Consider the following 12,018-nt stretch of genomic DNA (forward strand, 5'->3'; position numbering starts at 1 on the left):
GCAAAAGGTTGTCCATCACTGCACACTATGAATCAGACAGGAGGGTATACATCACAGCTGCAGGGTTGATTTCATAAGAAATGTATTCAGTCAATCAGGTGCTACACGGAATATAGGTTGTATCAACTATTCTGTTTCCATGGCGCTAAAAGTCAGGTCAATTGTTTAAAGGTTCAATGTGTAAGAGACGCCAGAATTTTAACTTAAAACAATGAACTAACAATATCAATAGAATATGAAGAGGAAACAGTGTCGACATTGTGTCAAAGACATCCATGTATTGCGTTGGAGATATCTACTGAAATTAGCATGCTAACAGCTAGCTGCGCTCCGTCCAGTCTGAGCTTTTATGCTGCGTTTAACATTTTGTCATTTGACAGCAACTGTCTGGTAATAAACTTGGAAGTTTGACTTTTACCTAAAAGGAATTTAGATCCTAATCAACTTAAAGAGGGACCATTTTGGGAGGATGTGAAGGTTCATCATGGCCTCATCTACAGTATGTGGGCCGTGGATCCAACACATGGACAATTAAGTAGGGAAGACAGGCGTGGTTCACATCACTCAAAAAGATATGCAATAGTTCCTACTCACTTCCTGTGCTACAGGACTACAAAAACAAATGTTTTGTTCATTCCTGGATTTGAACTTTACGGTATTTAGAAAAGTTCAATTCTATCATGACGTGTACTGTAACTGAAAACTGTCATTCTAAATGCTGAGGTCGTAATACCATGAGGACGTGGACAAATATCCCTGTCATGTTAATTTGTGCATGTCCACCTACCACAGTTGACTTCGTCCTCTCCATTGTCACAGTCCTTCTCTCCGTCACATTTCCAGAAGATGGGGATACACTGAGTGGAGCCTGCGCCGCAGCTAAACTCGTTCACACGACACGTCCTCATGTCTTCATGAAAAGAAAATGTTATTATTAAATATCTGATTCGTATCAAAAAAGGAAATACATTTATTTAATGACATTGGAGAAGTGCAAAATGGAATAGACTTCGGATATTATGTTACCAATATCTTTTGGTCTAGATTGGTCCCGTTAGAAAGACTTGGCTCACACATGGCTTTATAAACTTCAAAGTCACATCCACTTCATTCTCAGCAGAGTTGAAAGTACAAACTTCATTGTGTCAATCTAAGAAAACATCAGTGCAAAATAACTAACCTGGTTCAAAGTGAACTGACTGCATCAAATAGAGCAGCTTAAATAGGCATTTACAGCAACATTTCTAATCGTCACAGATCTATCTATATACACACACGCATATATATACCGTAATTTTCGGACTATAAGCCGCAGATGCTAAATTGACTAATTTGTACATGTATAAACCGCACTGGACTATAAGCCGCAGGTTTTTAAAATATTTTATTAACATACGGTATAACATAACATAACATAACGGTATATTACGTTCGTGCACAGAGGGGATTCATTAATTCTCATCTTCTTCCTGCGTACTAAAACCACCAAAGTCCTCATCTTCAGTGTCCGAAACGAACAGGCTCAGGGTGGCTTCGTCAGCCACTCTCCTCTCTCTTTCGGTGTCGCTCTCAAAGCCAACAAACTCCTCTTCATCACTGTCGGAATCGAACAGCCTCTGAAATGCCTCAGCTGTGGCGGCGTCCTCCTCCTCTTCACCACGCAGCATTCCAGCCTTTCGGAACCCGTTGGTGATCGTGGATGTTTTAATACTCCTCCACGCTGTCAGGATCCACTCGCAAACTTGAGCGAAAGTTGCCTTTCGCATGCGCCCAGTTTTGGTGAAGGATTTGTCGCCACTAGTCATCCACGCCTCCCATTGAGCGCGTAGTGCCACTTTGAACGCACGGTTGACACTGATGTCGAGTGGCTGCAGATGCTTCGTTGTGCCCCCAGGAATCACAACTGGAATGGAGTTTGTGCTCTTGATGGCTGCTTTAACTGAATCCGTTATATGGGCCCTCATGCTTTCCAAAACAAGCAAAGCTTTTTCTTTGCGAAAGTATCCTCCAGGGCGCTTGACGTAGCACTCATTCAGCCACTCCTTCATTACGCTTTCCATCATCCACCCTTTCTTGTTGACTTTAAAGGATATGCCGTTTGGGATCTTTTCTTTTGGCATTGTAATCCGCTTAAAAATCACCATTGGCGGAAGCTTTAATCCAGATGCTGTGCAGCCAAGAACACAAGTGAAATTCGTTCTCTCGTGGCCAGTGGTTCTCAACGTGATGGACGACTCACCTTTCTTGTTAACAGTCCTAGTGAGAGGCAGGTCAAACGTCAAAGGCACTTCATCCATATTTATGATCTGGTCCGGTCCGATGGAATATTCCTTTATCATTCTTTGTGTGAATTCGCCGAAGTTTGTTATTTTTTCCTGGTAGTCGGGAGGGAGTTGCTGACACACAGTCGTCCGCGCCCTGATGGACAGTCCCTTTCGCCTCATAAATCGGAAACACCAGGATGGTCCACCTCTAAAATGTTCAATTTTCATTTCGGTGGCGACTGTTTTGGCCTTCAGTCGGATCTGCACGGTGGAAACACCTCGGCCGTCTGTTCTGTGTGTTCACCCAATCTTCAAGAAAGTCTTCAAGTTTGGGCCATTGGCTTTTGTTACCTCTGAAAGCTTTTTTTGACTTTTTGCATTGAGACAGTTCTTCCCGCTGGCGTCTCCAACGTCTCACCATTGCCTCATCGATGCCAAGAGTACGTGCAGCAGCTCTATTTCCTCCGTTTACTGCCAGATTTATTGCCTTTAACTTAAAAGATATTATATATATATATATATATATATACATATATGTATATATATATATATATATATATATACACGTATATGTATATATATATATATATATATATATATACGTATATATACACATATATATATACACGTATATGTATATATATATATATATATACGTATATATACACATATATATATACACATATATATACGTATATATATACACATATATATACGTATATATATATACGTATATATATATACGTATATATATATATATACACACATATATATATATACGTATATATATATACGTATATATATATACGTATATATATATATATATACACACATATATATATACACATATGTATACGTATATATATATACACATATGTATATATACACATATGTGTATATATATATACACACACATATATATATACACATATGTATATATATAGAACAATATATATTACACTATGTATATATATATACACACACATATATTTATATACACATATGTATAGCAAAATAATAGATAACAGACTAATACCGACGAGGTATAAATAGCAAATTTCGCCAAGTTTAAAATAGATTACTGTTCCATAATACTTACGCATTACACATGAAATCAAGACAATTCAGAGTCCAAGACCTCAGAATGAAACCGGACTCACGTAAAAACAGCCTCGCTAACTTGTACTTTAGGATTAAAAATCAACAAACTATCCAATCGTCAATCTACAATTTCTTGGAATCAGATTTCATGCAGGTTACACGGCATCTCATGGCCATATTTCATGGCAATCATAGTTAATAAGTAAAACCCTTAAATTGTATTTTCAAGGATTAAGAAGTGAGATGCCAACACACTAAACGCAGTTTGTTCAGATTAATCCAGGTTGAGTAGAGGAACTACTTTATCATGCAAAAGTCCTACTTGGACAGCCATGTTGTAGTGAATTTACTTAAGAAACCTTGCTCTCTATAGTATTGTGAAAAGTCCAGGTTTGCAATGGTGATTTAATGTAATTTAATTACTCAACTAATAAAAGTTTTATTAAAAAGCTGAGTCTTGTGATAAAATGTGGATCATACAAAAACGACAGGACAAACAGGTTTTCAAGGATAATAAAAAATAATACCGCCGCAAGATTTTGAGCCAAAACGGGACAAAGCACATCCATCATCTGGGATATTAATGTTAACATTAGAATAGAAGTACTATGGCTTATGCAGCAGCTACTTATTTTGCACTGAACTTCCTTTATTTTTCACTTCGCAACACTAAAACCTGGGAAGGTCTTAGCAACACCACACACAGCCAACATCCCTGAACAACTCCAGCGCTTAAGAGACTCCCCAAACTGCACCGCTCCCATTTTGGCAGAGAGCACCACAGATCCCCATCCAAGAGCGCAGGAGGGATTTGCCCCGACTCTAAAAAGATGTAGTGTTGTATTATTTTCTGCCAGGGGGTAGAGATTGTATTTTTGCATAGTTTTCCGGTTTGTGCACTCTACCTGCTGTGTTGACACACTGCAGCAAAAACCAAAGAGGACTGCTCTGTGAACAGCTGGAGTATAACCCTGTCACACACAGAGATGAAGTGTGGATGACTCTCAGGTTATACTTTAAGAGTCTGGCTCAAGAATTTTTTTAATGCATTTAATTTTATTCTTCCCCCCCCCCTCCCATCTTTCCTCTCCTAACCAATCTAATGTCAAGTTAGATTTAAAAAAAAAAAAACTCCTGCTGGGGCCTTCCCAAAGATTAACCCAAGACCTTCACTATTAGGAAATATTCAATGCCATTATTAGTAGTACTCTCAAGTAATGTGCAACATTTGGTACTTCGATTAACAAAGTGGGTCAAGTCTGTAAAGTCAAACTATCAGCTAAAGGGGTGCTAAAAGACGCATCATGCAACAATAATGAGAAAAGAGGATATGCAAAGACTTTAAATCAATACCCAGAATTACACATTATGCTCCAAATAGATGAACCTTCTTATTGATGTCCTCTGGTCCTCTGCTTCACCTTTGTTTAAATAAGAGCATATTCTCAATGTTGGATTGTAGATTTACTGTAAAGTTGACCCATTTGGTTTTTATATATATTGTGTATTCCCCCTCAACTTACATAGTCTATGGTTGTTGATCATATTTGTGCTGTTGTATTATATTTGTTCTCCCCCCCCCCCCCCCATTTTGATCTCCTAGTACATGAGCTTGCTGTCACTTGTTAAATGAAATGCCTGATGAAAGCAGTTTTACTGAAGTTATTCAATACATTTACTATGAGTAATGACTGGATGTTGTCCTCTTTAACTGTACTCCCTATGCACCTTTCTGTAAACTGTTTAAAGATGACTTTTCTTTGATCACTTTGTACAAACGGCAAGCATTCGTTTTCTTTCAAATGGCTGTCAACTCATTCAGCTGCATGTTGAACTGGTAAACAGTAAAGCTTAAACACTCATTAGTGAAATGTGTTTAATAAACAGCTGCTGACAGTTTATAGTCTTTTCTACTGCTAAGATGCATTAAAAAAAAAAACATCAAGCCTGCAGCGGGCCTTTCTTCTTTGCCCTCCACTGATACTGGTTTCATCCTGGCACTGAGGTTGAGAATAGATCAGCGCAGGAGATACTCATTAAAAAAGACTTCAGTATAAACTTTCCATCATTGCTCATCTTTGATTCCAACATGCACCTCAGCAAGACCTCACATCACAGCTATACCATTTAAAGCTCAGCAGCTCTCCTTAGTTCCATTTAAACAACTTATTTATTTGACAGGGCAGCTCACAGGGGAACCCCCACCCTCACTGCTTTTAAGTGCCTCACTGAATTTCTGCAACAGTAAGATACAGCTAAAAACAGCAGGAACTCTCTACTATGCACTCGAATGGTCAGAAAACTCTGCAGCTGGTTGCCAAGACAACTGGAAGAGTAGTCAGCCGCGTGACGTTCACCGTTCTCGGCCTCAAGGAAAACGTTTTTCACAATCTATAATCCCAGTGGTGGAAGAAGTATTCAGAAACCTTAAGTGTACTGTACAAGTCCTGCCATCAAAACTTTACTTAAGCAAATCTGCATTATCAACTAAATGTTCTGTACTTACCATAACTGTGTATTACGAATTATGCAGAATCTCCACTTTCATAGCCTTACATTCGTTTGTGTATTAGTGTTTTTATCATTACTGATGGCAAACTGGATGAGGAGCCAATTCTAACGGCTTTATATCCTGTTTGCTAACTTAATGTATTAATGCAAAACATTTTATGAGATGATCGTGTGTTTTTGGGTGTAAAATATGAATCTGTAAGTAACTACAGCCGTCAGATAAATGGTGTAGACAAAGAATATAAAGTACAATATTTCCCTATGAAATGTAGTAGAATTATGAAGTAGCAAACAACATATTAAATTATTCACACCTCCTGTATGAGGTTAGCCGAGGCTGGATTTGATTAAAAAGTTTCCTTTTTGTACTGAAATTATTAAAACTCAATGCTAAAGTTCCCAAGTTAGTCTTGGGAAGCAGTAATATAAATGTTGTCATTGTTAAACAATTGAAGCAGTGAACAATATCTGAAGTGTTTTGTTGTAAAGATTCCATCACAAACGTTTACATAGGCCTACCTCGCACAGGTTTCAAGTCAGATTTAGTTCAGAGAGTAAACTATCTACTCACGGCAGATTTCTACGCTCTCGTCAGACCCGTCCTCACAGTCCGGCTCCCCATCACAGTGCCATCGCTTCGGGACACATTGGCCGTTGCGACAAACGAAGTCCACCTCCACACAAGTCTTTCTAACTGGAGTGGGAAAGAAAAGAGATGGATTCATTATACATAGAAGACAGACTGGCTTCATTTTCATTTGTCAAAATTATCCCGCTGAACAAAATGTGAAAGTATCTTGAACTTTTGTTTGCCACAGAGTTTATTATCTGCAATGATCCAAAATCCAATTGGCTTTTTGTCGTGGGAACCAGAAAGATGCCAACTTTGAGGTTGGCCTACAAAAATAAGTTATCCCTGCAGCTCTATTAGAAAAGTCACTGATCTGTTCCCGTTCTGATTGGCTGTTGATGCAAACTCATAATCCTCCTCGTTTACCTATTGTATTCACATTTCTGGCAGGCTTTTGTTTTAAAGAATCTGTAAGAAGTGTTGAACTTCATTGCAGTAACTGCTGTGGAAATGTACAGAAGGTCTTCTGGTTATCAGGATGATTTCTTCATATCACCCTGCAGTACGATCAGCTGTTCTTTTACTACCCCTCCTTCCATGCTCATTTCCTTCACTTGTTCTTTCCTCCCTCCTAGTCCAATATGACCCAGATAGATGAGTGACATAATAAAATAGACAAAGATATGAAAGGCATTAGAGACACACACACACACCTGTCATATCCATATTTAGCTCTGCTCTATCTGCTACCTTCCCATCACCAGGTCATTCTGTCCCAAGGGTTGCTGGGAAGTCTGGTGGGGCCAAGCTAGCATGGCGGGTTTTGATTGTCATCCATGTGACATCCATGTGTGTAAATGAAGTAGTGAGAACATGAGCCATCTATTCTATACCGTCTGTGGGTATTACATAAATAATTAATGCGTGTGCAGCAGACAAATGATGATTTCATGCTGTGCGTATTAAGTGATGTAATACACGAAGCTGTGGAAAATAAAATAAACCATCAATTGGAATGCAGCTAAAAGATCTGTAAAAAAAATAAAAATAAAAAGAGTGAAACCAGTATGCGTTTTCAATTAAATTGCAAACCCTCACCCAAAGACCCATCACCATAAACTAAATACCTTTGGGCTCTGACATGCATTCCTAGGTATCAATATTGTTCATTTGCTGCAATTTAGTGCTGCTTTACAGATTATTCTAGAGCAGGTGGTAAGGAAAAGGGGCTTAAAGCAGTAAATACCCCATGCTTTGACGCTCCATTAACTGGTGAGAGAAACTACTGACACCAGTCCCACCAATGTAAAAAGCTAATCTGGCACCCTGTGAGGTGACCTATCAATATATGCATATTGTTCACTTTGACATTAATAATGTAAATGCAATACATTTCCAGCCCACATATGGCACGGGTGCGTTAAAAAATGGCAACTGATCCACACAGAAAAAAGGTACCATTACATTTCTGGGATTGTGAGATCCCCAGGGCAGTGCAGTCGTTTGGGCCTTATTCTTTAAAGAAAATAAAAATAAAAGTGATGCATGTGCCTATGTGGTGAGGGAAAAGAGAAACCACATTACAGTGGTTGTAGAGATTTTCAGAGTGTAATGACCGTGTTAGTGTGAATAATTAGTTATTGAGGTTTATGGTTTCCAAATGTAGCATTCACCATCATTGTTTAACTGAACACAAACATTCTCTTTCCGTTTGTTTTCCTATCATTTGAGTATATGTATGCACAGTAGTTTTATTGATGCAGTATTTTGTGTTCAGTGTACGCGTGTTAGCATCTCACCACAGGAGTTCTCGTCACTGCCGTCGGTGCAGTCCTCGTCTCCGTCGCACTGCCAGACGGACGGGATGCAGCGACCGTTCCCACACTGAAACTGGCTGGCCTCACATTCCGTCTTAGTACCTACAGGGGAAGATGGACACAGAGGAGTTTGAGGAAAAATTAAGTGATTACAGTCCCTAATGCTTTCATAATCATCATTTACTGTTTGTTTAGATATAATTTGCTTTTTGTTTAGTCCTAGCAAGATTCCCTGTAGTGCTGTAATTGAAACTGCTGGCACTCAGCCGATCTCAGCCGATCTCAGCCGATCTCAGCCGATCTCAGCCGATCTCAGCCGATCTCAGCCGATCTCAGCCACCACTGAGCCACCACTGAGCCACTGTGGATATACGCCAGCTCCACATGTTGGATTTCCAGACAGTCGAGTTCTTCTTGCCTCTAGACCGACTTGCTTTACATTTTCACAACTGTAGCTCTGATTGCAATTGTGCAAGTCACTAGTCTTACAGGCTGTTGATCTGAAACGTTTATAGAGCTTTACACTGTAGATTACACTAACAGGAGAGAACAACCTTGTGTTTGAGCACTTAGAAACACACATGGCTGATGTCTGGTCTCAAATCCCTGAGTTTGCATTTGAAACTGAAGATTACATGACATCAATATTTTAGTGGAGAACTAAACCTCAGTGACCTGAAAATGTCGACTGGGTAACATCTGTTCAACTGTCATATGAAGGACATCAGATGTACACAAATTGACGTAGGAGGAAAAAGACAGAACCCAGTAGGAATTGTTCGCCATTATCTAAAACCATATGCCTGGCTTATTTGACGAAATGATTAGGCTGATAGTAACAAATAGTGAGAACGCTAACAAGGAAAGAAATAAACTGGCAGATATATTCAGCAATGTAGATCAACCATATTTAGGTCATAAGAAAGTAAAAATGGTGCTGCTGCTGAGGAAGGCCACTCATCTACACACTGGCAAAAAATGGATCTAGAGCAGAAAGTTCATTCATCATTTAGTCAATCGACAGAATCTTAAATCTGCAACCGTTTTAAAAATAGATTAATCCTTTAAGATATTTTCTAGCAAGAGCATCAAAGTTTGCTCCAGCCTCTCAAATGCAAAGATTTCATGCTTTTCTGCCTTTGGCAAAAAATTACAAACTGAATGTCTTTTGGTTTTTAACCATTGTATGGACAAAAACATGACTTATGAAGATGTCCGTCAGGCTCTCAGATCTTCCAATGGGCAGTTTACTGTTTTCTGCTTAAAGTCCAAATAACTGGCTTATTATCAGCTAAGGGTTAAAATATAGCCATCTAACATCAACTATGTAATAGCATATCTTCCAATAGGCTGGAGACGCCTTACTGATTTTCCAATCCGTCTAGTGGTATATAGTGAACTATGGTGTTAAACGCTGCACTGAGAGCCAGTAATAAACACTTGCAGGGGAATCTGAATAAGCAGAATATTATTTACCAGTAAGTGCAGTTTCAGTGGAGTGTCTTGAAAGCAGATATACATTTCTTTTTTTTTTTTTATAAAACATTACCATTTCAATCATCACAATCAAAGCGTTGAATCACAGCATACCTACCTGCATTTTTATCAGAACAAAATTAGCACATCAATCCATCAAACAAATAACTAGTGGCAGTGGCCACAGACTTTTATAGGGAGAGGGACACTTTCCTCAGTAACAAAGTTCACACTGCTCACCATGTCACCTATGTAAGCTTTAGCAAGATGGCTGACAGCCTAGTCAACTAGGGCTGCAACAAATGTTGATAAGTTCAACAAATTCCAGTAATGTATATAAACAATTGGTAGAGTGACCCCTAAAAATGTTCCTGGAGCGCTGGGTGCCATCTTCCAACTGCTTATTTTTTCCTGATCCAAAGTTAAGTTAATGGAGGGAAAAAAAATGCTAGAAACCCTCCCAATGGATAAGTTGAAACTCTTATTTGGTATTGCCATTTAATAAAAGGACTTACTCAATTACAACACAGTCAGGAAGTGCTCATTACTTCCTAATTTTTCTGTAGTATATTGCAATGTCTCGTAAAGTGGTTTATTTCCCAGAGTTATTCGAGCCTGCCTGCCCAGACACCAGTGTGTCGGTCCCTTCACACCTTTCAAAACTCAAATTGCTTCCGTTTTGCATTGCCTTCTTTTATTTCACACTGACAATGCGCAGCTCACATTAACCACTCATTCATACACCATTGATTCTGACTTTCACACATCATTGTAATTATCCTTCTAACTTACTTTAATAAAGTCCAGTTTGTTATTGCAAAGTTTGGCATGCATCTCCCTACTGGTCATAACATCCACACTACTCAATGGTCATGTGTGGACTTGGGCACTTGGCCTTGTACATCTGTTAACACATTAGCTACCACATTTTAGAAACCGGGTCACTAAGCAACTTACATGGCACTCTGTGTTTAAGTATTAGCAGCCATATTCTACCGGTCAGATTATCCCATTTAAAGCCAAAAATACAGAATCCATACAAGATCTCCAGCTAAACTTAACTTTCATCAAGAGGTTTCATAAATGAGCCAAGAAAGAAATATATATGACCAAGCAGACAAATGAGTTAAGGAATAACAAAACTTCCTTTTGTCCTGCATGCAGTGGGTTGGAGCTCAGAGGCACTCACTAGGAACTCACTGAAATGTTTAAAAATGATTGCCAAACAAATGTTGCACTAATTGACAGCTTTTGATCAGAGTATCCTACTGTTCATTTAAATTGGACCTTGTCCAGCACCTTGTAGGCCAATTTAAAAAGTTGGTACGTCTTGTTATTTGAGACATGGAACTTTGCCATGGTGCCAGTGGGACACTGGGAACGTGTCAATGATCTAGAGATGAAATCTTTGTGTCACTTATACTGTATGCCACAATTCAAACCCTTTATCCTACAAAAACCTTAAGATTAACCACAAATTAGATGTAACATGCATTAGTCAAATCCTGACAATCTTTGCCTGCTGCTTTTAGTTGTGTTTACTCTAGTAGCCACGTGGGCAAGCTTATCTCGAATCCCTTTTAAACATAATCTGCAGATCAAGTGGTAGAAGTGAATTTATGCAAGGTTGCAATTTAGGATAATTTCCACTATTTATTGGTTTGTTGAATTTTGTTTACATTTCTTGTTTTTATTTATTGACATAGTGACCCCTTACAAAGTACATGTTGGGTTTATGGAGCTAAAACTAAAACCCATCAGCTTAGGCTGTTTGCGTTTTCTCCAACAAGTTTCTAATGCCCGCTGAGATTGTTGAAGAAAGCTTCTACTACCACGGTGAACAAACCAACACAATCACCGTAATTGCACAGCAGGCGTTTGCTATTCAGTGTTGAGACAAGCCAAATAGGGTTGTCTGAATTTAACTCTAGCTACAAGTACATTGTAGCCTTTGGTCACCATGTGTACAGAACAGAAATAGTCTGTCCAATTACTGCAGCATATAGTCCACTCCGCTTCAAAAAACACAAATGAAAGTTAACATCTTGGGAAAAAGCATGTTAAGCAGAATTACTTTTTTGCCCAATATTCAGTGTAGAAATGGAGAAGTTTCACATTTAATCCATACACTTATTCACACACACTAATGCAAGAACCAGTACAAAAACATAATTCCACATAAGCCTCTATTCTACAAATGAAATACAATTACACAACAAAATTACCCAGTCACATCAGTGTGTCCTTTAACAGCATTTACTACATTTTACTTTAGAAA

At 38.7% G+C, this 12,018-nt stretch overlaps 1 protein-coding gene across 4 annotated transcripts in view; it reads right to left on the minus strand.

Moving 5' to 3' along the window:
* Positions 1 to 12,018, minus strand: part of vldlr (very low density lipoprotein receptor) — a 44,209-nt gene that overhangs the window by 28,288 nt on the left and 3,903 nt on the right. For all 4 annotated transcript variants that reach the window (XM_029444148.1, XM_029444151.1, XM_029444150.1 and 1 more), the window contains exons 2-4: positions 8,247 to 8,366; positions 6,448 to 6,570; positions 788 to 910 (exon numbers count right to left, since the gene is read on the minus strand). In XM_029444148.1, coding sequence (XP_029300008.1) covers positions 788 to 910; positions 6,448 to 6,570; positions 8,247 to 8,366 — 366 coding nt within the window. The remainder of the gene's footprint in view (positions 1 to 787; positions 911 to 6,447; positions 6,571 to 8,246; positions 8,367 to 12,018) is intronic.

This window comes from Cottoperca gobio, chromosome 12 (genome assembly GCF_900634415.1).
Source record: "Cottoperca gobio chromosome 12, fCotGob3.1, whole genome shotgun sequence".
Classification (NCBI taxonomy): domain Eukaryota; kingdom Metazoa; phylum Chordata; class Actinopteri; order Perciformes; family Bovichtidae; genus Cottoperca; species Cottoperca gobio.